The sequence below is a fragment of the Brassica rapa genome, chromosome A02 (assembly GCF_000309985.2).
Source record: "Brassica rapa cultivar Chiifu-401-42 chromosome A02, CAAS_Brap_v3.01, whole genome shotgun sequence".
Lineage (NCBI taxonomy): Eukaryota > Viridiplantae > Streptophyta > Magnoliopsida > Brassicales > Brassicaceae > Brassica > Brassica rapa.
The window spans coordinates 17,754,002-17,780,729 of record NC_024796.2 but is presented as its reverse complement, the minus strand read 5'-3'; the positions used below and the strand labels follow the sequence as shown (position 1 = coordinate 17,780,729).

Below are 26,728 nucleotides of genomic sequence, written 5' to 3'. Positions count from 1 at the left end.
AAACACATTTTTGGTGGAAAAACACGTTTTTGCGGTTTTGGAGGGAAACACATTTTTGCGATTTTCGCGGGAAAATGAATTTTTTCGGTTTTGGCGAGAAAATGAAATCTTTCGTTATTGGCGGGAAACCCGTTTTGGCGGGAACATGCATTTTTGCGGTTTTGGCGGGAAACACGCTTTTGAAGTTTTGGCGGGAAAACACGTTTTTGCAGTTTTGGGCGGGAAAACACGTTTTTGCGATTTTGGAGGGAAACACGCATTTGCGGTTTTGGCGGGAAAATGTGTTTTTGCATTTTGACCGGAAAACGCGTTTTTCCGGTTTTGATGAGAACACGTTTTTGGCGGGAAAACGTGTTTTTTGCGGTTTAGGCGGGGAAACACGTTTTTGGCGGGAAAATGTGTTTTTTTGCAGTTTTGGCGGAAAAACGAAATTTTTCGGTTTTGGTGGGAAAACGAGATTTTTCGATTTTGGCGGGAAAAGGAGATTTTCGGTTTTAACGGGAAAACACATTTTTTTTTGTTTTGGCGGGAAAACTTATTTTTGTAATTTTGGCGGGAAAATACGTTTTTGTGTTTTGGCGGAAAATGTGTTTTGGGGAGTTGGCGTGAAAACATGCTTTTTTTGTGATTTTGACACGAAAACACGTTTTTCAGTTTTTCCGGAAAAACATGTTTTTGCAATTTTGGCGGGAAAATGCGTTTTTGGAGTTTCGGCGTGGAAAAAATAGTTTTTAGGTTTTTGCGGGAAAACGTGTTTTTGTAGTTTTGTCAGTTTTCGTATGTGACAAAAATGATATTATGTTTAAGTTTGTAATTTGTGAATTACATTAGGGGCATAATAGACATTATACCATTTTGAATGAACCATCTTTATTCAAATGATCCCAATTGGTTCAGCTGAATGAATTTTAAAATTAAGCCTAAATTTTCAAAAGTCATCTGGATGATCCATCTGAATGAGTTGCACTTTTAGTGCCTAAACAAACAAAACTCTCATCTTCATCCAGATGACTCATCCAGATGGAGAAACAAAAGTGCCATCGGACCGAAGACTGGGTCGTGCAAAGTTTCCTCGTACTCATCCTTGAGAACAACCTTCACCAATTCAGAGTCCTACGTCTACACGTGTCGTTGATCTTATCAATCTGGGTCTCAACTCCTTCAAGAATGCGTTTTGAAAACTCACTCGGCATGCCTATCCTTGAATTCAAATACTTCAACCCGTTAGCCATTACTTAAAAGAAATTCAGAAATGAACAGTAAACCAAATATAACCATCACACATTTACTAGTCTACTAGGCATTCAAAAATACATGCAAACCCAATCCCAAAACAAAATATAACTCAAAATAGCACATATAACCCACAATCAACTCAACCGCAAACTACAATTAAAACCATAAACGTGAATCGATTTGTGTTTCTAAACAATTCAATCTCATCAACAATAACTAACCAAAACAAAAAAAAAACAGAAAGAGGATTTCGAAGCCTTAACCTTCAAGTTTTGAGAACCGAGATGAAGTAAAAGTAACAGAAGAAAAACGTGAAGCTAATCGTCCTTTCTAAGAGACAAAAAGCTTTTCCTGAGCTTGAGAAACTCTGATAGTAGCCAGCGGAAATTACAAAGTGATTGTAATCGGTGGTGTTTAAAGAGGAGAAACGAAAGAAAGAGGACGAAGGAGAGATGTGATGACGAGTGAAAGCTCTCCGACGAACTAAAACAGGCCGGAGAAAGAAGGTGTCAACGGCGAAACCTAATCGCCTCTTCGATGGAGAGAAAGCAGAGTCGGAGTTGATAAGTTCTAAGTTTTCACTTTTCATTGCTTTACTTCTTAGATAATAAAAATAAAAGTATTTTGAGGTTAATTAGAAGGGGTAAACTGGATTTTTATTACTGTTTATTCTATAAGGACAAATATTTTGGTTTTTCTAAAATATAGTTGTTTTGTTCTTTTTTGCCAAATTTTCCTATTTTTGATTATCAGAAACCAATCAGAAATTATGTGCTCTAAGCTTCTAGACCTTAACTTAATGTACTCTTTTCACCCATGTTTTACAATCTTATTCTTGATGAATTGGCTAAAAGTTAAATGTACCAAAAAAAACAAGAACAAGAAGGTTGTATGAATGAAGCGAAGAAAATCATGAACATTAATTTTACATGTATACCAATATACTTGATTCGATTGATTCAAAAGCCACATTGTAGAGGAGCCATATCATTTTTACCCTTAAAACTGTTCTTTGCGGAACTCGAACCTGGAACATCCCGTTTGATTAAATTCATGGCACAATGTGGAGAGTTCCTTCCCTAAACTCGGTCCTCCACAATAGAACACTCCTGTTTTACCAAATCAAAAACTTTCTTCAGACAAAGAAAATACAGACCATGATTGACTACAACTCTGCTGTTATTTTTACCAATTCTTGCATTCTTATGTTTGGTGCTAATCTTTGATAAAACCTTCTTCCACTTCGGCCTCCCAAAGTGTGTTCGTACCTACAATAATCAAAGTCACAGACAAGAAACCAAAGTATTGTCTTATGTATGTATATATATATAAGGATAAAAGTAATCGATAGTTTGGCTAATAGAAAGTAATCGATAAAGATAATTGCCTTAGTTCCAGAAAACATGTCAACGCCATTTTTGGCGTGGTGTAACGTTTGGATCATGGTGAGAAGAGTAGTTCGAGCATCTCCAACGTCGTACACACTCGTCAAGTAGTTGTGCATCTCAATAACACCCTTTTGTATTTGTTAATACAAACATGTTAGTAGTTAACTTAAATATAAAACATTCTTAAGTTTCTTTCTACAAATGCAAACGCCAGACACAAACACAAAAAATTTCCTTCTGTTTGACTTCGGCGTTTTACATTTACAAATTAAAGATAACTGACAGCTACACCAAATTTATTCATCACGTAGCCATACATCTAGACAATACTAACTTATAACTAACGATACAAACATGAGAAACATGTATCAACTAATAAATATTATGTAACTAGTACGTGTTGCCAATAGACCACGCATTAGAATCCGACAACCCAAATTGTAAATCGATCTCTTTTAAATAGAAAGCCGACCAGAAACAAATGAACCGATCCGATTAAATTTAACCAATAGGTTTATTAAACACAAAAGCAATTTTGCGTTTAAGATGCTAAAGCTATTGGTTTAATTTGAAAAAAAAATATAAATAAACGTAAACGCAAACTCAAACACAAGCACCCAACTAAAGACTCAAATGAATGATGTACTTTACCTTTATATCAGAGTCAGCAATTTCGCTCATGATTTGTCTAAACCAATCGAACGAGCCCTGTTCACGTGTTACCCAGTAAAAGTAAGCGTTCTTGGTATTCAACATTCCCGTTCGATTTGTTGAAATCGAATTCCCAGGTTCTGAGTTTAAGCAACTGAAACTTTGATCCGACGACACATTGCTGTTACTACAGCTACCCGAAAGGCCTTCCTGAAAACATAACATAACTCGAATTAACTTAGTTAATATTCTATTAATTCTCAAAATAAGTTTTCTTAACTTTTATACTCACAGCTTTTTCGTGTTGCTTAACAATCTTGTTGAGTAAATCTCTCAAAATGCTAATGAAAGGTGTTGCCCCTATCCCAAGGCCAACGAGTAATAGCACATCGTACTTCCAATGGTCTTGCGCTGGAGAGCCATAAGGTCCATCTATCAACAGCTCTGGCAAACTAAATTACAAGAGACTTTACGTGAGGATGAAGATAACCATATTATGGAAACTCAAAACTTTTTATTGCACCTTGTTTTGTTTGGTCCGTCTGCTCTGAGTAGTCCACTTTTTCCAGCATCAGGTGCTTGACATATTACTGAGAACGCCTTCTTAATCCCTTCTGTCCAATCACCGAGCTGACGGATGTGAATGCTGAGGTAATCATCTCCAGGGGATGATGTAATAGAAAATGGATGCCTGGAGATAGATTTAGGGCCAAAAAACATATATTAAATATTATAGACTCTTAGATTGCAAGAAAAGCTATTAAGGGCTTGTGTAACCTCACACACACATAAAAAAGACTCACCACTCAAATTTTGATACAGCAGGACACTGAAGAAATATATATTGTCCACTCTTGTACTCAAATGATGTAGGCTTAGACATGTGTAGCACAATAACGTTTCCGGGGTAAATTACAACCTGAAACCGAATCATTTAAGTTGGTATAAACATACTATAAGATTACCCAAGATGATTTACAATGAAAATGTAACTGTGAACAAGACTTTTACCTTGCAGATCTCAACGCTGTATAGCCTGGAACGGAAGAATCTCAGCATCCTTTCACCACCATAGAGTAAAACTGGACAAGCAAGATACATCCATATCTGCTGGAGGCAGCATCTGGTATTATTATACATCACTCCCTATTACTTAAGAAAAGAGAGTTATGGAATGTACCGTCTTGTGGTACCATGTCTGCTCGAGAAAGAGGGAAACACCGTGAATGATCAACAAGACGTAAACAGCTAGAAGCAAGTGATGTGAATACCAGAAAGCATTAAATCCAGTTAGCTTATCAAATGGCTTTGGCAACTTAGTTAGGTTCCGTCTGAGTCTTCGACTAGCCAATGTGTATGCAATTAACATAAATATAACCATTATAAATCCAGTGATTCCCACTGGACCTTTAACCAAGTCAAAGTATGTTGGTCTGGGCACACCAAAGTAATGAACCAAGTATCTTTTGTAATCAACATCTGTAGCTGTTACAATCCTTGGGAAGTCACATGCCAGGTGACTAGATGCATGGATAAGCATTCCAATGATGATTGCTACAGAGACAGTCTGCCAATAACCAAAAAAAAAGGTACGAATCAATTAAAGCATATATAGTCTATTAAGACAAAATGTAATGATACCTTGTGAAAGTTGAGACTGTCATCGAAAGGCACTGAGTGGGACAAAGCGGTAGATCTAAGATAGGTGATGGTGGTTCTGCAAACGGGTAGAAGGATAAGAGCCATATTGAATTTCAATGTCTCAGCAGCGCCTTTCGCCACGACAAGACAGTAGCCCATTACATGGAATGCGTCTTTGCGTTTGTACTGAACGCATTTCCACATAAACAACACGACCATGATCATTAACCATAGTGTCAAAACCCAAATCCTCTTCAAATTGTCTTGGAAAGAGTATAGCAAGCTCCTACTTATTCCCCATCTCATATCCTTTAGGTTTTGGCTTAAGGCTCGGCTTGTTTGGCTGAACGGTTGGCTGTAACTTTGAGGTGTGTCCTTGTGTAGTAGTAGCATCTCTAGATCCTTTAACTGCATCATTTCAAATGCATAACCAAAGATATCATATTAGAATGTTGAACGGAGTTCCTTGGTCTGATACTTTAAATGTTCATGTCAGTCCCAAACAGGGAAAAAAAAGTCGAATAGGTAGGCAGGCTCTCAATTAGTACTAGGCTACTAGCTGTTAGTGTTCCTCAAAAATGATCTTAACCCCTAATCACACAACGCCACTACAACAGTTGATATTAGTTTTGAGTACCAGTCATTTGAAGCTCTAATTTTTTTACCTATCAGAGAGCTACGTCAATTTTTAATTATGTTGATTCCATACAAACACACAAACTTGCATAGCACTTAGCTTTAAGCTCATTGGTCTCTTGACTCAGTCAAATGTCATTATCAGAGAACTAGAAAGGTAAGATCTCAGCGTCATCAATTACTAAGGTCAAACTAACTAAGAACTCTTCTAGTCTCTCTCATTGACAGGGATTGCTCTGCCCACTTTTCTTTTTCTTTCAGAAAATGCTCTGGATACTCACATCAATAGCTTTTTCGTTTAAGCAAGTTTTGTGTTATATGAACTTTTCCAATATGGGAGATAAAAGTGATGAAATCACCTCTATGTACTGAGAGGGGAGCCCATCAGGAGACAGTTCTTCCATGATCAATGCTGCATACTCTTCTGCTCTTTCTCTCAACCTTGATAGATTATTTGCCGATGCACTTAATATAATTATCTACAAAGTTGTCAAAATCAAGAAAAATCATACAAAAATGTTAATGCCTATTAGAATCTTCTATTTGAAAGATTCAACATAAACTGAGTGGTTATAGAAAACTTATAATTGAGTTAGTAGTTACGAACTCTTCTTTTAAATTAAGTAAGCTGTTACAAGGTCAATCAAACATAGTGTATTAAAAAAAAAAAATTGTTAATTACATTTTCTAGACTTGCATTGGTTACAAGAGATACATGGAAAAGAATATCATTTATAGCTATAAAATATCAACAACATGATCCTTTACTAATAGAAATAATCAACTGAAGGAGAGATAATGGCACACATGTAAGATTCATTAAATTATAAATCTAAGACTGTAAAGCTTTGCTTACGCTTGGATGGTTAACACAGTCAACGGCTAAATGTTGATTAGAATATGAAACATAAGTCACCTCCCTAATAAAACCGAAAAAAAAGAAACATAAGTCACCTCTTTTACTTCGTTCTCTGTGATTCTACCGTCTCCATTTTTGTTGACCCTGAAAGTATCAAGAATGTGACAAGTAAATCAAGAAACTCATGTTTAAACATATTTAATAATTAATTGATGATAGATTGATTACTACATGTTGAAGAAGATTTGGAGGCGAGAATCGAAGCTTTCGTCTGCAATTTGGTACCAAAACTCGTATAGTTCTTGAAGGGTGATCTTATCGACCATTATACTTCTTCTTCTGCACAGTGCGTCGAACAACTCCTCTGCAAACTCTTTCGAATTTTCATTTTCCAGCCCTAACACAGGAAAATCAAATGTCAACGACAATCTACATCGAAATCAGACAAAACAAGAAACCAAACTCAAACCTATGCAACGACCGAAATCGCTCCGACAAAGATAACCGTCTTTCGACAGGTTAGCGAATTTGTCACGAACTTCACTCCAGGCAGCGATCTCGTTCTCTTTGCTGCTGATGAATCTCAAACCGTGAATCGCTCTCTGCGTGCATGAACCATTCCGGTTAAGTCTCTTTGTTACGGAACGACATAACATAAGCGCATCGGGGGTTTCGCCTCCGTGTGGAACCACCGGCTCCGGCGCGGACCGGCACGAGTAACCGCCGCCATCACGCTGTGAGATTCCCTGGCCTGCCTGAAGCTTCCGTTTCAAATCTTTTGAGAACTGTTTTGCGTTCGCCACCACCAGCCGCTCCGACGATCCTGAACCGGAAGCGGAGCAAGATGTGATCTCTGGATCGGTGGTTGAAACAGAGTCGATGTTCAGTAGCACGCCGCTTGGAAATTCAATGGTCACCTCGAGGAGCTCTTCACCACAGGAAGGTGAGTAAGTCGCCCCCAGCGATGGAAAGCTTTGGGTGAATTCTCCGGCAGAAGCCAAATCGGAGCCCCACCGGTCGTCATGGGAAAATGACATTGACATTCCAAAAGTGTTTGGAGGGGAAGACTAGGGAGGAGAGGGAGAGACGCGACTAAATAAGATTTTTTGAAAATTTAAAATGATTTTTGTCTTCTGCGCTAATTGGTTAACCAAAAATGATTTTCATAGAAGATTTCTCTAGAACTCAGGTAATTTCTTTTGTAACAAAAAAGAATTTAGTAAATTTTTCTAGAAATGTTTTCTGATTAGACATTACTTTTACATTTGACCAAAAATTTGCACAAATTTGACTTTGTCATTTCCCGATAAGATTTTTAAAGGCATGGACATTCGGGTCCCAATCGGGTTTCGGTTTTATCCAATCGGGTTTTGGTTTTTCGGGTTTATCAAAATCAGCCCCATTCGGATTATATGAAAATTTGGTTCCGGAGCGGTTCGGGTTCTATCGGGTTCGGATCGGGGTTAGTAAATCTTCAAAGAACCGGTACAACCCAATATATTTTAGGGTTCGGGTCCCGGTCGGTTTTTCGGTTTAAAAGTACCTGATTTTTACCTATTTTATAACCAAAACATGAGTAAAATCGGTTCTTCAGTTTTAAAATACCTGATCTGTACATATTTTGTAACCAGAACTTAAGTAAAATCGATTCAAAAATAAGGAACATCAACCTTGATCATTCAAAATCAAACGAAAAATAAACATATTTACTGATAAAAAGAAAACAAAATAAATAAAAGCATAAAACAAAAACTAAGTTCTCATGAAATAAGAAACATTGTTTAACGAAAACAAAATCTAAATCTAAATACTTCAAGATTCAACGGCCATTTTCAACCATCAACCTTCATGTAATAGAACCACCAATCTTCATGTAATAGAACCACCAACCTTCATGTAATAGATAAGTATTTTAGATGTTCAATATTTCTTATTAGAGTATTTTGGATATATATTAGGAATTGAGATCATGTTTGGCACAAGATCTTTTTGAGGTTTTTGAATGTATCGGGTTCTATCGGATATCCATTTAGATTCGGATTCGGTTCGGATAATACCCATAACCCGAAATACCACAAAACAAGATCCATTCGGTATTTACGTCGGGTTCGGATCGGTTCGGATTCATTTTTATCGGATCGAATTCTGTTCAGGTTTTCGGGTTCGGTTTATTTGCCCAGTCCTAAGTTTTTTAGTCCGAAAAAACTTCTTGAAAAATCAATCGCATGAAGTGTCCGAAAACTTCTCTAGAAATCCACATAAATTAGTTTTTCAATTAACAATAAATAAAATAACTCAAAGACTTCTTTAAAGTCCTCTTTAATTTTGTTCCTATATTCTGATCAAACATTTGGTTTTGAAAGCAAGGTTCTAAGAATTCTAATAAAAGACTTCTTTAATTAGAAAGCTGCTCTTATAAATTCAAACATGGTCAATTGTAAAATTGACTTCCGTAGATTTTTTGCGCCACTTCGAAGATCTCATGTGACTGAAAAATATTTTTAGAAAAAAAATTTTGTATAACTTTTTTCGGGAAGTCTTTTTTGAAAAATTAAACTTCTACAAAATTTTAATAAATTACCAAATTAGTCTGGTATAAAACTAATCCAGTAATACAATAAGCTGGTATAAATGTAAATATGTAATCCAGTAAAAGTAATCCAAATTATTCTGGTATACAAAGGAAAACTTACCAATCTTGAAAAGTCTTCCTTCATAAATTTGATTCACGTTCATTTACATAATAGTTAGGAATGATAGGATCTAACTAACCAAGGCTCGTAGCTTGGTGGTAAAGGAGGTACAGCTGTACTGCCCGCCACCCGGGTTCGAGTCTTGGCCACAACGGATTTAACATCCCTTCCGTTGGGGCGCTGGACCCCTTTCGGGGGGATAGTTGGGAATGTGGCTGCCCAGATACCAGAGTTATCAAAAAAAAAAAAAAAATGATAGGATCTAACCACCGACCTATAGTGCCAACCATTGAATATAAGATTTTTTAGAAAAAAAAAAACAGTTCAATTTGGATAAAAGATTGATTTGACAAAATGGTTTAATTGAATCAATATCTAGAAGATGAGAATATTTAGGAGGACATTACAAGCAAGATTTTGTTACAAAGTTGAGTAGCTATTGCATGAGATTAGAGGAAAAAAAATCCACCTTATGGGGAGAAAAGATTAATGAACACAGAGGGTTCTGGAAGAGGTCCAAGATAATGATAACATGATCCATGAGGGGTTATGGATGTGTTAAGTAAACTGTAGGAGGGATACAAAGATGAAGAGAATTACTAGCAACAGAAAAGCACAAGTATGTACTATACATCAAGACATTCAAATACAAAATTCTACCATGTTTTAACTAACCATCTGAGTTCAAAATTACATGATGAAAAAAAAGAAAATGGGTAATTGACAAAATGGGGGTCAAAAAACTGATGTGGGTTATTTTGACCGAGCGCGTGTCCCGCTTGGTCACTACGTAGCGACCGAGCTTGCGCGCCGTTCGGTCGCTACGTAGCGACCGAGCTTTTCCGAAACGTCGAATGCGACACTAATCCATTTATTCTCGTCTACCATTTGATGCTATCTCCCGAAGACCGTAGCAAACCTATTTCATGTTTCTCGACATTTGGGTCATCAATCAAACTTTACGATAAAAACCGCGGAAAGTTCATTTTTATCGAAAGAAGCCGTAATAAACGCTTCGAGCCAAAAGACGGCCCAAAGGGACCTAAGACATGACTAGAAGCCCACTTTACGATTTCTTAACCAACAGCCCGATAAAAGATAATAACGGCCAAAACAGGCCAATACAAAGTTCAAAGGCCACATTCGGCCAACCAAACGATGGTTCAAGACTGTGAACGATTTCTTGTTGGGAGATGTGATCGAACCATATCTCGCAACCCACCACGCCTCGTTCTCAGCCGGATCTACCGAATGAGGCACAAACTCGATCTTCGGCACAAGGAGCTCTTCATTGACATTTGCGGACGAGGTGCCTTTCTTCGAATTCTTTTTCCTACTCGACATTTCGTAATTTTCAAATGAAAACAAGAAGAAAAAGATGGAGAGAAGAGATAAATTTCTTTCAAGAAAGCTCCTTATGAAAACAAGCAAGTGAAAAAATTATGAAGAAGTTACCTCCCTTCTTATAGGCTTGAGAAATTACTATTTACTTGTGGACTTTTGGATATGAACCTCGCCCAAATACGCCAATGTCGTTCAAACTCACCATACCGCAAGCTAGAATCTCATCGGGAATCCATGATTCTAACGGGCTGGGGCGCTAACTGTTGGGGTGGAAAAAGGTTACGACGAAGTTAATATCCAAACCTCCGCAAAAACAAGTGTGAGTGTCTTTCTGCGATAATTACGCTTGGTAAAAATAATGTCACGACACATGATCTCGAGATAAAACCTTGTTCAAGTCTCGGTTAGATCAAACACAAGCTGTCCCAAGGTAACGGAAACGTATTTAAACCAGCCACGGATACGTTCGAGTGTGACGATCGGAACACAGACAAGCCAAGCTCAGTCACTACGCAACGACCGAACATGCACACTTCCCGGTCGCTACGTAGCGACCGAGCGTGCGCGCCGTTTGGTCGCTACGTCGAATGCGACACGAATCCATGCATTCTCGTCTACCCTTTGATGCTATCTCCCGAAGACCGTAGCAAACCCATTTCATGTTTCTTGACATTTGAGGTCATCAATCAAACATTACGATAAAAACCGCGGAATGTTTGTTTTTATCGAAAGAAGCCGTAATAAACGCTTCGAGCCAAAAGACGGCCCAAAGGGACCTAAGACATGACTTGAAGCTCACTTTACGATTTCTTAACCAACAGCCCGTAAACCATAGGACGTTTTACGCTTGGTTCGCAAGGAAAGATAAATGTCAAGTTTCCGCGGATAAATACAAAGTTTTGGAAGATAATTACGAAGATCGGAAAAAATGGAATATCTCTATTTTTGGCTATGACGGGTTAAGGACAGAAGGGGAAAAACGTAAACCGACCTAGGAGGGAGTATATAAGGAGTCCTAGGCGAGAGGCATGAGAAGGACTTTTTTAACAGAAAACTTAGCACTTAGAGCAATTAGGCAACTTTCCGTTTTTGTTATTTCGAGCTGCGACTCAATTAGGTTTAGCCGTCTTAGGGTTGTTAGAACTAGGAATCTCGCCAACAGCTCTCGAGCCCATGCTTATACCTTGTAGTAAACGCTCATATGCAAATTCGGAATAAGACTTCTCTTTGCTCTCTTTTTATGATTTCTTATACTTTATCGTTGTTACCTCGTGTTCTGATTGCTTGGCGTGTGGTATTAGCAGATATCCGGGACCTCTGGGAAATTAGAGTTTTCCTAGTCTCCTAATTTAAACGGAAATCGATAGTGCAAATTTCGGTTCCCACAGTGGTTTTGTTTTGTTATGTTATATTTGTTTTGTAATGGTGACAACATTTTCCAACCGAAAGTTAGTCCAATTTAAGATAATAATGCAAGAATGGCTTGAAACTCTAAAAAAGTACACACAAACTTGCAAGGTTTTCTAATACAATAATCATAACGTTTTTTTCAGACCGCACCGCAAGAATGAAGAGAAAATTCAAGCAAAAACCAAAAAAATTGAAGTTTAAATATTTGTCACTATTTTTGACAAGACACATAAATGAATATTTAAATAGATACCACCATTTCTTAAGCTCTATGCCATCTGGAGGAGTGCTCTCCAGTTTCTTAGTCCCAACATCTTTCCAATTTGTAGACAGCACTGTCCCGTTCGACTCTGCCTGTCAAACCAAAAACAACCCGAGAAGGTATATCGTCAGTTAAAGAACAAATGATAAGTAGTCAAAAAAGAAACACCAGAAGAGAGATTGATCAGCTCACAAATGATTTGTTCATAGCTCGCCTCATGTCCTCATAAGCACTCTGGTATATATCGCTGAAAAACTTGTTCATAGCTGCATCTCCATCTAGCTTCTCATCCTTCTCCTGCCTATTCAAAAGCGATAAGCAAAAATAGTATACAGTAAAGTCAAAGCCTCTGGAGCTAAAAGAGAAACCTGTTTCTTCACTTCAGCTTTCAGCTTGTCTGATTCTTTTCGAGGCTTAGAAGATGGGAACACTGGCCTGTGCGAAACCACTACATATCAACATAAAATTAAATGAGAAGAGAAAGTTTTTGCTTAAGTTGTTTAAGTATAATTGTTGTTGTTGGATAATTCCAAGCTTGTGGAAACTTAACATATTATTAGATGTTTAATATGTTAAGATAAACACAATAAGGAAACCTAGAAATAGGAAAAGGAAGTTTCTATTTAGGTTAGGTTTGTGTTTTCCATATCCCACATGTTAAAGGGAATTGTCTTTCATATAAATATAGGTCTAATGGAGAGGTGTTCCATATGATCTAAGTGAAACATATTGAGAGCTTTAGTTTTGAGTAGTTTCTAAAGCTAATAAGAAAAGTTGTTCTTATAACTCTTTGTGTTTCTAAGAGATCTGAATTGGTATCAGAGCCTCAGGTTGGAGACTCGATCTAAGCTTAAGTTGTAGCTTAAGATCCTGGTGCTTGTGAACAAGAGATCGCGACGGCAAGATGGCTGACGTGACTAGGGCTCCACGCACGAAGGACTTTGGATCTACATCCATCCAATGTCCGATGTTGTCATCGACAAACTACACAGTTTGGTCGATGAGGATGAAGGTTCTACTACGTGTTCATGAAGTGTGGGACACAATCGAACCTGGTTCAGATGATCAAAAGAAGAACGATGTTGCGATAGCTCTTTTGTTTCAATCTGTTCCCGAAACATTGATTCTCCAGGTGGGAGAACAAACCGCATCAAAAGAGATCTGGAACGCCATCAAGTCGCGACACCTAGGAGCTGATCGTGTAAGGGAGGCGAGACTTCAGACGTTGATGGCGGAGTTTGACAGGTTGAAGATGGATGATTCAGATACGGTCGATGACTTCGCGGGGAAGATATCGGGCCTATCATCCAAAGCAACCTCGTTGGGAGAAAACATAGAAGAATCCAAGATGGTCAAGAAGTTCTTGAAGGGTCTTCCAAGACACAAGTATATCCAGATCGTAGCATCACTTGAGCAAGTCCTAGATCTCAACTCGACGGGGTTTGAAGACATAGTAGGAAGGCTTAAGGCGTACGAGGAGCGTGTAGGAGAAGAAACTCAGAAAGAAGACCAAGGGAAGCTGATGTTTTCGAACAATGAAGAGCATAGTCAGAGGGGCTATGAGAATTCCCGTGGTAGAGGAAGAGGACGGAACGGTAGAGGCAGAGGTCGAGGTAGGTCACACAACCAAAACCGTGCGTCACACACCGAAGATAACAACTCGAAGAAGAATCGTTCAAAGCTGATATGTTGGAGATGTGACAAGCCTGGTCACTACGCAACTGTCTGTCCCGAAAAGACAGAGAAGAATCAAGAAACTAACCTAAACGAGACAGAAGAGGCTGATGCACTCTATGTACACGAGGTGGTGTTTTTGAATGAAGATAAGGTGATTCCGAAGAATCTTGATATCGACAAAGGCAATGCAAGTGTCTGGTATTTGGATAATGGAGCGAGCAATCACATGACAGGGAACAAGGAGTTCTTTTCGAGTTTGAATCTCAACACCAAAGGGAAGGTGAAGTTTGGTGATGGATCGTGTGTTGACATTGTAGGAAAGGGTGTGGTTACCTTTGTGTGCAAGACTGGAGAGAAGAAGGCACTCAAGGACATATACTACATACCCGATCTGAAGCACAATATATTGAGTCTTGGGCAAGCAACAGAGAACGGATGTGAGGTTAACATGAAAGATGTCTACTTAACGCTCACAGATTCGCATGGAAGGTTGCTAGTTCGTGTGACAAGATCTCCAAACCGTCTCTACAAGACCCCTATGGAGATAAGCTACCCGGAGTGTTTACATGTCAGGGACGTAGATGCTACATGGAGGTGGCATGCTCGACTAGGACATATAAGCTATGGAGTGATGAACAACATGGTAAGGAAGGAGATGGTCGTAGGAATGCCGTGTGTAACACACGAAGAAAGCGTGTGTGACGCATGTCTCGCAGGAAAGCAGATCAGACAGTCATTCCCGACCAAAGCCATGTTTCGTGCGACAAAGCCATTAGAGTTATTGCATGGAGATTTGTGTGGTCCAATCACACCACCAACGCCTGCAAATAATAAGTATGTCTTTGTATTGATCGATGACTTCTCTAGGTATATGTGGGTTATGCTATTGAAGGAGAAGAGTGAGGTATTCGATCGATTCAAAAGGTTTAAAGAGAGTGTAGAGAAGCAGACCGGGTCAACCATCAAAACCTTTCGCACCGATAGAGGAGGAGAGTTTACCTCAGCTGAGTTCAATCTATTCTGTGAAGAGAATGGAGTTAAAAGGCACCTAACCGCGCCTTACACACCTCAACAAAACGGTGTTGTGGAGAGGAGAAACCGAACCTTGATGGGAATGACAAGAAGTATGCTGAAGGCAATGAAGATGCCGAACTACTTGTGGGGTGAAGCTGTACGACATTCAACTTACCTCATCAACAGAGTTCCTACAAAAGCCTTGAAGAATCAAACACCATACGAGTGCCTTACATCGAGGAAACCAAATATCAAGCACTTGAGGATATTCGGTTGTGTAGCTCATGCGAAAATCACTGGTCCTTATCTGAAGAAGTTGGATGAGAGATCAAAGAGTATGGTCAATCTTGGAACTGAGCCGGGTTCCAAAGCCTACAGACTTTATGATCCAGACACAAGGAAGGTGATGGTGAGTAGAGATGTGATTTTCGATGAAGAGAAAGCTTGGGACTGGGCGTCTACAACAAACCAAGATGATTGTGAACCGAGCATGCTTAAGCTTCCACATGAGGGTGATATAGAAGAAGGTAATGATCAAGGTGAGGATCATGAACAGGAAGCTATAAACCAAGATGAGGAAGAAGAAGAAGATGCGGATCACAATGCAAACCAAAACGGTGGAGGTCAACCGCTGGTGACCAGACAAGGCCGAACCATAACAAAACCAAGATATCTCGATGATTATGTGTTACTTGCAGATCAAGAAAGTGCAATGCTGTTGCTCACAGTGGATGGCGAGCCAGAGAACTATTTTGAAGCTGAACACGTACGAGAATGGGTTGAAGCGATGGTGGCCGAGTTGGAGTCTATCACAAGAAACAAGACATGGAAACTTGTGGATAGACCGGCTGGAGTGAAACCCATAGGGTTGAAGTGGATCTTCAAGATCAAGAGAAAGGCGGATGGTACAGTGAGCAAGTATAAGGCGAGACTTGTGGCAAAAGGCTATGTACAAAGAGAAGGAATAGATTTCGACGAAGTGTTTGCACCAGTGGCAAGACTTGAAACCATTCGGCTCTTAATAGCCCTCGCAGCAACGAACGGTTGGGAGATACATCACATGGACGTGAAGACCGCTTTCTTGAATGGAGATCTAAAGGAGTTAGTGTATGTAACTCAACCTGAAGGTTTCGAAAAGAAAGGAGAAGAGGATCGAGTATATGTGTTACACAAGGCTTTGTATGGGTTACGCCAGGCACCCAGGGCATGGAATGTAAAACTCGATCAGGTTCTCAAGGAGATGAGATTTGAGAAGTGCACGAAGGAACCATCAGTGTACTGCAAGACTGAAGGAGGAGACGTCTTGATCATTGCCATCTACGTTGATGATCTATTTGTGACAGGGACTTCACTTAAGGTGATTAGGCAATTCAAGGAGGAGATGTCTAAGAAGTTCGAGATGTCAGATCTAGGTAAGCTAACGTACTACCTTGGCATAGAGGTGATTCAAGGAGCAGACGGAATCAGAATAAAACAAGAGAGGTATGCTCAAGGAATCCTGCGTGACACAAAGATGGAAGCGTGTAACGCAACTCAAATTCCAATGGAGGCGAATTTGAAGATCTCAAAAGCTGAAGATGAACAAGAGATAGATGCTACCGAGTTCAGAAGAATCATAGGATGTTTGAGGTATCTGCTTCACACAAGACCCGACCTGTGTTACGCAGTAGGTGTTCTTAGCAGATACATGCACAATCCGAGAAACTCTCACGGACAAGCCATCAAGCACATACTGCGGTATGTGAAAGGAACAACAAACTTCGGTCTGTTCTTCAAGAGAGATGGGTCAAGGAGTGTCGTTGGTTATAGTGACAGCAGTCACAACATTGATCTCGATGACGGGAGGAGCACGTCAGGACATGCATTCTACTACGGTTCATCACTGATTACTTGGACGTCGCAGAAGCAGCAGACGGTTGCATTGTCATCATGCGAAGCAGAATTCATGGCAGCAACAGAAGCAGCGAAGCAAGCTATATGGATCAAGGAATTGTTGAGTGAGATACTAAGCAAAGAAGGCGAGAGAGTCAAGCTTAGGATCGACAACAAATCAGCCATTGCTCTAACCAAGAATCCAGTTTTCCATGGAAGGAGTAAGCATGTACTCAAGAAATATCACTTCATTCGTGAGTGTGTGGAGAACGGGCATATCGAAGTGGAGCATGTGCCGGGTGTTGAGCAGAAGGCCGACATCCTTACCAAGCCATTAGCAAGGATTATGTTCAAGCAAATGAGGAGCTTAATCGGAGTTCAAGAAATTGATCTCCCTAATTCAAGTTGGAATTAAGGGGGTGAATGTTGGATAATTCCAAGCTTGTGGAAACTTAACATATTATTAGATGTTTAATATGTTAAGATAAACACAATAAGGAAACCTAGAAATAGGAAAAGGAAGTTTCTATTTAGGTTAGGTTTGTGTTTTCCATATCCCACATGTTAAAGGGAATTGTCTTTCATATAAATATAGGTCTAATGGAGAGGTGTTCCATATGATCTAAGTGAAACATATTGAGAGCTTTAGTTTTGAGTAGTTTCTAAAGCTAATAAGAAAAGTTGTTCTTATAACTCTTTGTGTTTCTAAGAGATCTGAGTTGTTTGGAATAGATGTATAAATCTTTTGAGACCAAATAAACACACTGTGGTAACATAAAGGTAACCTGATGTGACATTGGGTTTAGGCAAAAGAGCTTAGCATTTGCTATATTAAAGAGAGGCCCAAGTGAGATTATTTCTGCTTTTGTGAGATGAATCTGAACTTTAGTTGACAATACTTTATATCTGCACTTCTCTGGTATTATCTTATATAACACACACATGAAGAATGATTTAGTAAAAAACCAGACAATTCTAATTTGCGGTATAAAAATACTTTCCCGAACAATTTTGGCTGGAATTGATAAGCATCCTCTCCAGCAACATCAATCACAACACGACAAAAAAAAAAGAAGAGACACACAATGTCAGATTACATTGCGAGATAGGTTTACAAGTTCAGTAAAAAATCTGATTGCAGGATACTCACAATCTGGTCACCAAACTCAACATTTACGTTCTGCTTTGGTATTCCTTTAGCGAAAATCGTCACCACCACTTCTTCTGGCTTTTGATAGAACTCGTGTCTGTTGAAAAACAATAAAGTCTGAGAGATAAAGTGATACAAAAATTAAACAAAAAAAAAAAAGAAAGAAACACTTTAGAAACTAGACTACCTGAACATAGGTTTAGCAAGACTTGGAAGAGGAGTGCTGCGGTTGCTAGTGGTGTTGTAGAGCTTGAAGGAAAAGTCGGTGGCATCTGTTGAACCAAATCTTTCTCTTCCTCGAGAGAAAAAAAAAGATTATACTACAAATCTAAGCCTTAAAAAAAAATTATATTAGTGCAGGAAAATACTGAGAAACGCATAGTTCTTTTTTTTTTTAAAAGCTTATGTAATAACTGCAATGAGAAGATTGAATTCATCTAACATCTTCTTAAACTTTGATTCATTAGGTGCAACAGAAGCGCCTTTTTCTAGGGCTGATTTAGTAGTACTATATTTTTCCAGCTTCATACAAGCAGTACTTCCACTAGTAAAAATCCACCGCATAGCCACTACAAAAACGTGGCTATAGAGAAAATATTTGTGGCTACAAAAGAAAACAGCCACGTTTATTTGTCAAAAAATTACAGTGGCTATAGCCTCGTGGCTAAAAAAATTGTGGCTTATCGTGGCTAATAGCCACGCTTTTACCACGCGCGTTTTTGTTGCTCTTTTAGCCACAGTATTAATTAAAAGCGTGGCTATAGATAGTGGCTACTATAGCCACGGTTTTGTCACTTTCTTTATCATAGCTAGGTTAGCCACATTTGTGCTACTATTTTATTTGTTGCTATTCTAGCCAACGTAGCCACGATTTAGCCACTGTGTTTTAGTGGCTTTGTTGTAGCCACGGTTTTTAAAAGCATTTCGTTTGGTTAGTTTTAATTACCCAATTTTTCATATTAGATATCCATTCAAATTATTAAACATTGCACATTCAATAAACACGACAACTTCATATATATATATAAAAGATAAGTCTTAGATTCATCATTCATAAAAACTTACATAGACAAGGTTAAGAGTTTTGAGTCTAAGAAGATTATCAAAAGACCTTGTTACAAAAGAGGTTATAAGATAAACAACCAACTTCTAAATGCCATTGGGAGGATTAGGCTGAGCAGTTGGTGCTTGAGGCTGATCAGAAGTCTGTCCAGTAGGTGCTTGCGGGGGCCTAAGTGTTTGGAGGAGCTGATTGATTGCTTCCCTTGTTGATGAAAAGTCCTGCCTCATGTCTGAGACGTCCTGCTTCACCCCAGCAACGTCCTGCTTCACCCCAGCAACATCAGCAGTGACACGTTGGAGGCTTGTCTCAAGACCGCCCACACGCATCTCCAGCTCCAGGTTGCGGGCAAGACCATTGGGGATGCGTGTAGAAGGCGCATGCTCCCTGTATTGTTCACTGCCCAGTCCGTAAACATATCCCCTCTTACTCTTAGCATTATGTAAGAGAAATGGAAAGATATTCAAAACCAAGCAAGACGAAACATAAGCTAACATAAGGCAATTTGATCAACTCAGGTAACACAATCAACATTTTAAATAAATTGATCATATGCAATGAAATTTTTAAAACAGAACAGAACATAAAAAAATTCCCGAGAATGAAAATGTTAAGTGATCATACCTTCAGATAAGCTTTGTTTAACATGAGGCGAGAAGGAGCAGATGATGCACTTGGACTCCCGGGTGATCCTTCAGTGTTAGAGAGCTGTGTGGCTTCCATCTCGGCCTGAGTTACCTGTTCTTCAGCACGATAGTCCTCAAAAGTCCCATCTGGTCGGGAGTGTGTCTCCCTGACAAGGGCAGTGTAGGATGGTGGTTCTCCCGTAGCAGACGCTTGCTTCTGCAAAAAAAAAAAAATAGAAAGACAGTTAGAAAAAAATATATTTCAGAGCATAGACATGGAATATACCATGTTATACGCTATCCTTGCAAAAGACCTAGGTCCTGCATTATGCTTGTGGCAACTTTTACCCACCGGATCAGACTTGCGGCTGGTAGCAGCCTTCTTGCTTTTCTTTTTAGCTTAATCAGTTGCCCAATACTCCAGAAGGAGTGTCGAGTCGCTATCACTGATGTACTTTGGCTTTTTGTGTTGCATCTTCTTCTTGCTAATCCTTTCACCAATGGTTGTCCAAGTTTCTTTCTTCCACAGACCGTAGACCAAGTCATCAAACTGAGACTCCCAGTAGAAATTTTGCTACAAAAAAAAAAAAACAGTAAGTGATTTAAAAACATGTAAGACGCATATATATAACGTATACTAGACAATGACCACAAATGTTTGCCTCCATGAATCCTTCCTTTCCTCTGGAACCTTCCTTCAACTCTTCCAAGGACCCATGTAGTATCCTTGCCAAGTTGCACGGATGAAAGCATGGACAGATGGGTCAATACCAAACCTAAGATGATAACAAATATTAGTAACAGAAACAATACTATGACAAAATCCTACAGAAACTATCACAAAACAATCCTAACAGAAACAATCCTAGCAATCACAGGCACAATTCAAATAAAAGAAACATTCCAAGAGGAGGAAGTGATCTTACCATAAAGCTCCATTCAGCTTATCGGGATGGAGATGTGGCTGTAAGAGCCGAGCAGGTGAGTTGAGCATTGCATTAAGGGTCATTTGCGGGTAGCTGTTGGAACGAGATGAGGAAGCAGTATGGTTTAGAGCGGGTCCAGTAGCACCAGGAGGCATAGGAGGAGATCCAGGATGGTTAAAAGCGGGTCCAGTAGCACCAGGGGGCATAGGAGGAGATCCAGCATGGTTAAAAACGGGTCCAGTAGCACCAGGAGGCATAGGAGGAGACACAACATGTGTTCCATGTACTCTTGTTGAGTTCATCTGTTCACAACCAAAGAAAACACATTAGATCTTACATATTCATCGTTTAGAGAAAACAAAGAGAGAAAGACAAATCTAACAAAGACAACTGATTACAGAGACAGAAACAGCGAGCTTACAAAGTAGACAGTCTAAAACCCTAGATCGAATGCCCTAGAGCTTACAAAGTAGACATACTAATTACAAAATAGACAGACTAAAACCCTAGATCGAAAACCCTAGAGCTCACAAAACAAAACAAAAAGACGAAAGTCTAGATCGAAAACAAGAAATAAACATGCAAGACAAACACAAAGAAGACACAGAGAAATCGGAAACCCTAAAACATCATATCTAATCGAGAATCGAAGGGCTTGAGGTTCAAGTCAGGGGAAGAGAGAGAGGGTTACCTTGAGTGGTGTGAGATTGAGGCGGAAGGCGGGAGACGGGAGATGACGCGACTTGGAATCAGAGACGGCAAGACTAGAATCAGAGAAGGTGATTCTGTGTTGAGTCGCGAGTCGAGAGTTTCTCCTTTTTTCTCTAAGTGTTGAGAAGAAAGAAGAAAACCGGAGTATAAAACCCTTTTCAGCAAAGCCACGAAAGTATAGTGGCTAACAGTGGCTATGTTTAATAAGAACCGCCAAAACCAAATAAATTGGAGCCAAACCCAAATGGTTTACCAAAATTTTAGAGAAGCCACGAAATACCCACGCCATTACAGTGGCTAAATTTCAATATCAAGCGCCAAACTAAAAACAGTTGGAGCCAAATCAATTGGTTTTGTCCCAATTTCCACATAGCCACTAGATAGCCACTATATAATCGTGGCTATATTAAAAACGCGAAACCACAAACACCTAACCCATAAACTACGATACCCAAACCCAAACCCTTTTCTTATCAACCTTATACTCATACAACAACTACAATCCAAACCTTTCATACATATTCCATATATTCTACATCATATAATTTTTTTAACATACTCACAACATATTTTACAAGCTTACAACATATTTTACAACCTTACATCATATTTTACAATTTTAGAATATATTTAACTATTCCGAATCACCATCTGATTGTACCTCGAAATCTTATACATATTCATCGTTTGGAGGATTCACCGGAGAAATATCATAATCAGACACATCGTCAACAACATGTGTTTCCAACCGTAACAATGAACTTTCCGCAACTTGGTCACGTCTATCATCCTGCCAAGTAGTTAAAGCAATTTCTAACGTTTCTCGGATTCCTCGAGGTATAATTTTTGCGCATGCCCACCAATCATCGGCTGAATGTCGACGTACCCGTGGATAAGAAATAAAACATGCTTGATCACAATTACCTATTCATGATACAATAACATCATAGTTTCAAATCATGGCTTTTCATCAAACATCAAATCTCAAGCACATAACTATATTTCACTTACCAGGTAATACAAAAGGATCATATTTGGCATATTGTCTTCGTGGTGAGACATCAACAAGACCAGATGAATGTATTCTCATACTGCGATTTTCCGTGGTGTCAAACCACGAACATTTGAAAACTATGACTTTCAAGCCAACATCACCATGATACTCCACCATCATAATCTCCTGTATGAGGCCATAGTAGTCTTTTTTATTGGTTCCAGGAACACAAACACTATAATGTTGAGTTTTCCTATCTTGACCGTGGTTATGTGTGTGGAAAGTGTATCCCGTGTGTGATATATTGGCCAAGACCTATAATTGCGCCTAGGACCTTGTACAAAATCCAACATCCACATAGAAAATGTGTAAAACTGAGTCACATCATTAATCTGCAATAAAATAACATTGCTATAAATTACAAGTTTAATTAAATAAATTGTGGAACTTGATAATATAAAAACAAAAACTCACATAGTCTTTGCACCACTATGCAAACTTGGTGTCTTTCGCTTTTTGCATTGCAGCTGTAGTAATATCAGGAATACTTCGCGTCATATATTCTTCAAACATCCTACACACATTTAAAATATTAATTATGTAACTAGAAATATGTATTTTTATTATATTTTCATAATATTAAAGTACCTTTCATATGGAGCAAATGGTTCACAGTTGAGCATCATAAATGTCTGAAGAACGATGTTTATCTTCATCATTTAACCAACCAGTTGAGCATTGACCACTGATTATCTCTTCATGGTAAAACAAAGGTGGTACATCCGAATAATTGTATGAGAAACAAATATCACTTGGACCTTCTGGAATGCTCATGATTTCAGGATTCCCAAAAAAAATTGAGGATGCTCTTGAAATCTCCTCGTTTATCCATTGTGCAACTATCAAACCTGCAATGTGTGATTTGTTTTTGACCATTTTCTTCAAATGGTACATGTATCTTTCAAATACATACATCCACCTAAAATGGACGGGGCCTTCTAAGGCTACCTCATCTGGAAGGTGCACAAGAAGATGTTCCATAACATCAAAAAATGATGGAGGAAATATATTTTCCAAGTTACAAAGCTTCACACCAATATTTGCCTTTAAAATACCAACATCTGATTCTTTTAAAATCTTCGAAGAGATATCTCAGAAAAAGAGGAAAATATCTGTAAACAAAACATTAAAGTTATAACATCAATTATAGTAAATTTTAAAATGATATAAAAAATAAATACCTCTAATTGCCGTATGAACATTTTTTGGAAGGAGTTCAGCGAACGCAAATGGATATAGTCGTTCCATTATGACATGACAATCATGATTTTTCAAGCCATGTAGCTTTAAATTGCTTTCGTCAATACATCGACTAAATTTGGAGGCGTATCAATCGGGAAATTTTATGTCATTTTTTAGCCACATAAGGAATTCTTGCTTTGCCGCATTTGACAGCCTGAATATTGGCATGGGCATCGTTCCATCCTCTTTCATCTCTAAATCACGTCTTTTGCATAGTCCTGGAAGATCCAATCTGCTTTTGATGTTGTCTTTTGTCTTTCCAGGAGCATTTAACAAGGTGTTCGTGAGGTTATCGAAGAAGTTCTTCTCAATGTGCATGAAATCAAGGTTATGCCGAAGTAGATGAGTTTTCCAATACGATAACTCCCAGAAAATACTCTTCTTTACCCAATTGTGAGTAACTCCGTATTCAGATATTGTCTTAGATGGATTATCATGTCCATTCCCTCCACATTCAACGGACTTTGATAAACCTTCTATATTATTTATCCTCTCACGCAATATTTCTTCTCCGGTCATCCATGGTAGAGGAGGATCTAGAACTGTTTTTTCCCCGTGTAAATGCTTGAGTGTTTTTCCTGTAAGGATGATCTTCATCTAAAAACCTTCTGTGGCAATCAAACCAACTATGTTTTCAAACATTACGTAACCAGAACGCACATGTCTCATCTTGACAATATGGGCACGCCAACCGACCATGCGTCGTCCAACCTGAAAGCATCCCATACGCTAGAAAATCGCTTATAGTCCACATCAACACTGCTCGCATTATGAATCTTTCTTTCCTTGAAATATCATATGCCTCCACACCATCCTTCCATAAACTCTGTAATTCTTCAATCAAATACTGAAGGTAAATATCTAAGCTTTTTCTTGGATGTTTGGGCCCCAAAATTAGCACCGAAAGGTAAAAGAATTCTCTTTTCATACACATTCCCGGAGGCAAATTGTATGGACTTACAATAACGGGCCAAAGGGAATGTGCTTCGCCATTCATACCAATCAGATTAAACCCATATGTTGATAAGCATAGATAAATATTTCGGCTTTCAGCAGCAAAACCAGGATATAACTCATTAAAGTGTTTCCACGCAATGGCATCACATGGGTGATGCATTTCTCCTTCCGGAGTCACATGTTCCTTATGCCACCGCATATTGGAAGCTGTCACCTCGAGTTGGTATAGACACTTCAGACGATCTGCAATTGGCAGGTAAAACATTCTCTGTTTCGGTTTGTTTTTACCTTTTCCATTCTTCGGGTAGTAGCGATCTTCTCCATAAAACCGACAACTGACCAACTTTGCATCTTCTCCTTTCCAAAATAACATACAATTCTTCACGCAAACGTCAATCTTCTGTACAGGTAACCCAAGCGCTCGTGTCAGTTTCTTTGTCTCATAATATGTTGCTGGAGCTTTATTTGGCTGTGGAAGTATGTTTTTAAATACTTCAGATATCTCATCTACACAAGCTTCTGGTAGATTATAATCTTTCTTCACTTTCATCATCCGCGAAGCAAGAGACAACTGAGATATTCCCTCTGCACATTCTTCGTAGAGAGGTTGAGTGTCTGCTTCAAATGCTTCAAAAACACTATCGTGATATGGTTCCGCTATGCCCATCTCTTCTATAGATTCTGACATGTAAGGTGGCGCAATGTCTTCTTGTACTTCTGGAATATTCTGATGGTGATCTTCATAAGCATTCCAAGTAGGATTCTCCCACATTTCTTCTTCACCCGTCAACTGATTCGCCCCAGAACTCTCACCAACATCGTAGAATTTCTCTCCATGACTCGTCCAAACATAATAATTTCCCTTAAAACCGTATAAGAATAGATGTCTTGCGACAACTCTTGCTTCTCGTTGCTTCACATTTTTGCATCGAGCACACGGATACAATAAAGTTCTTTCTTTGTAATCAGCTTGATTACACGCAAATTGAATAAATGCGTCAATACCTCCGAAAAATGTTTCTGAAACGCAATTACTCCCAGGATCAATCCTTTGATCCATCCATTCTCTAGACTGAAAGTAGAAAGACATTTTGTTTAGAAAATTTGAGTGAAGAACAAAAGTTGTAAATGTTACGGTTGTGTAGTGTATATATATTACAAAGTAGCCACTCTTTAGCAACGAACATTCCGTGGCTCTTTTAAAATATCACAGCCCAATCAAATCTTTCTCTGCCACGGACTGAATAAAGTACATATAGCCACGACATAGCCATGAAAAAACCGTGGCTGTATCTCTTTTCGTCAAACAATTTGACGTAGCAATAACTTTTTGATGTCGGCACAAAAAAACAAAACCTGGCCACTCTTTTATTAGTGGTAAATTCGTGGCTATATTTGTTCCCACGAATACTTCATTGCTTTTTCGTGGCCACACTTGTTTTCGTGACTAGACCGTGGCTTTATTTAGATATACCGTGGCTTGTTTTGCCTTGTGTTTAAAACGTGGCAATAGCGTGGCTTTTATTTTTTAGCCACGATTTTGTAATGGCACTTCAGTGACTATGCGAAGATTTTTACTAGTGTTCAAAATACAGAATAGTACATCACCAAATTCAAATATATCATCATCATCATCATCATCATCATCAAAGTGTCATTATACTGAGAGATGATGACAATATCATTCATAGCCCTTTCGGAGGTAAGCTTTGGCCAAAGTAGGCTCCAACTCGATGGCTTTGTTCGCATCTACAACAGCTTCTGCTCATTGAGAAGCACAACAGATCATATGTCAGATCCAAGAATCAAACAGCATAGAAAGGAACACAACAATTCAAACGTGATAAAGCTGTGAAAATCAAACGGATGAAGACCCTAAACGTCAATGAACCCTAACGCTAAACTAAACCGATAAAGTATAAAACTTGGTTCCACTATGAACAATCGAATTACATAAAGAGACAGCAAAAGACAAAAACCCAGAACCCTCAAAACTTACAACGTTTTTAATCCTAATCTATTATGTCATTTATAAATAAAAAAAAAGTAAAAAAGATATATATATATATATATATATATATATATATATATATATCACTTTTAAATTGAATTTTGACATATCCGATTCCCAGACTTCACAAATATTTTCCAATAATTGTTACCTTAACATAATTATTATTTTATCATAAAAAAATTTGCATGTGGTTGAATAAAAAAATCTCGCATGTTATGATTTTATTATTATATACTATATAATATTATTGAGATACGTTGATAAATTTTACAAGATTATATATGAAATATATGTTAATAAATTAT

The 26,728-nt window shown here is 38.5% G+C and overlaps 2 protein-coding genes and 1 long non-coding RNA gene across 9 annotated transcripts; all 3 read right to left on the bottom strand.

Moving 5' to 3' along the window:
* Positions 1-2,008: 2,008 nt before the first annotated feature.
* LOC103853528 (probable respiratory burst oxidase homolog protein I) lies at positions 2,009-8,139 on the bottom strand. Of its 3 annotated transcripts, XM_033284795.1 has the most exons (14): positions 6,881-8,039; positions 6,643-6,808; positions 6,507-6,555; positions 5,912-6,031; positions 4,917-5,324; positions 4,456-4,842; positions 4,287-4,382; positions 4,079-4,194; positions 3,799-3,966; positions 3,564-3,727; positions 3,276-3,415; positions 2,624-2,752; positions 2,426-2,504; positions 2,009-2,345 (listed from the first exon to the last, which is right to left on the bottom strand). In XM_033284795.1, exons 1-14 carry the CDS (start codon positions 7,452-7,454, stop codon positions 2,236-2,238), a joined length of 2,706 nt encoding a protein of 901 aa, XP_033140686.1. In that variant the 5' UTR covers positions 7,455-8,039; the 3' UTR covers positions 2,009-2,235. The 3 variants fall into 3 exon arrangements, with proteins under 3 accessions (XP_033140686.1, XP_033140684.1, XP_033140685.1); XM_033284793.1 differs by lacking the exons at positions 2,009-2,345; positions 2,426-2,504; positions 2,624-2,752 and having other exon boundaries at positions 3,063-3,485; positions 3,568-3,727; positions 4,287-4,385; positions 6,881-8,139; XM_033284794.1 differs by lacking the exons at positions 2,009-2,345; positions 2,426-2,504; positions 2,624-2,752 and having other exon boundaries at positions 3,063-3,485; positions 3,568-3,727; positions 6,881-8,137.
* A 1,078-nt stretch (positions 8,140-9,217) lies between these two features.
* On the bottom strand, positions 9,218-22,244 carry LOC108870782. 5 transcript variants are annotated; one of them, XR_004455296.1, is made up of 6 exons: positions 18,021-22,243; positions 17,834-17,930; positions 17,469-17,718; positions 12,489-12,568; positions 12,313-12,417; positions 9,218-12,212 (listed from the first exon to the last, which is right to left on the bottom strand). It is a non-coding gene; the product is annotated as an uncharacterized LOC108870782 (long non-coding RNA). The 5 variants fall into 5 exon arrangements; XR_004455293.1 differs by having other exon boundaries at positions 17,469-17,930; positions 18,021-22,244; XR_004455295.1 differs by having other exon boundaries at positions 17,834-22,239.
* Positions 22,245-24,086: 1,842 nt separating this feature from the next.
* On the bottom strand, positions 24,087-25,499 carry LOC117131971. The gene has a single exon (XM_033285234.1). The coding sequence runs from the start codon at positions 25,497-25,499 to the stop codon at positions 24,087-24,089; it is 1,413 nt and encodes a 470-aa protein (XP_033141125.1).
* Between the last annotated feature and the right edge of the window lie 1,229 nt (positions 25,500-26,728).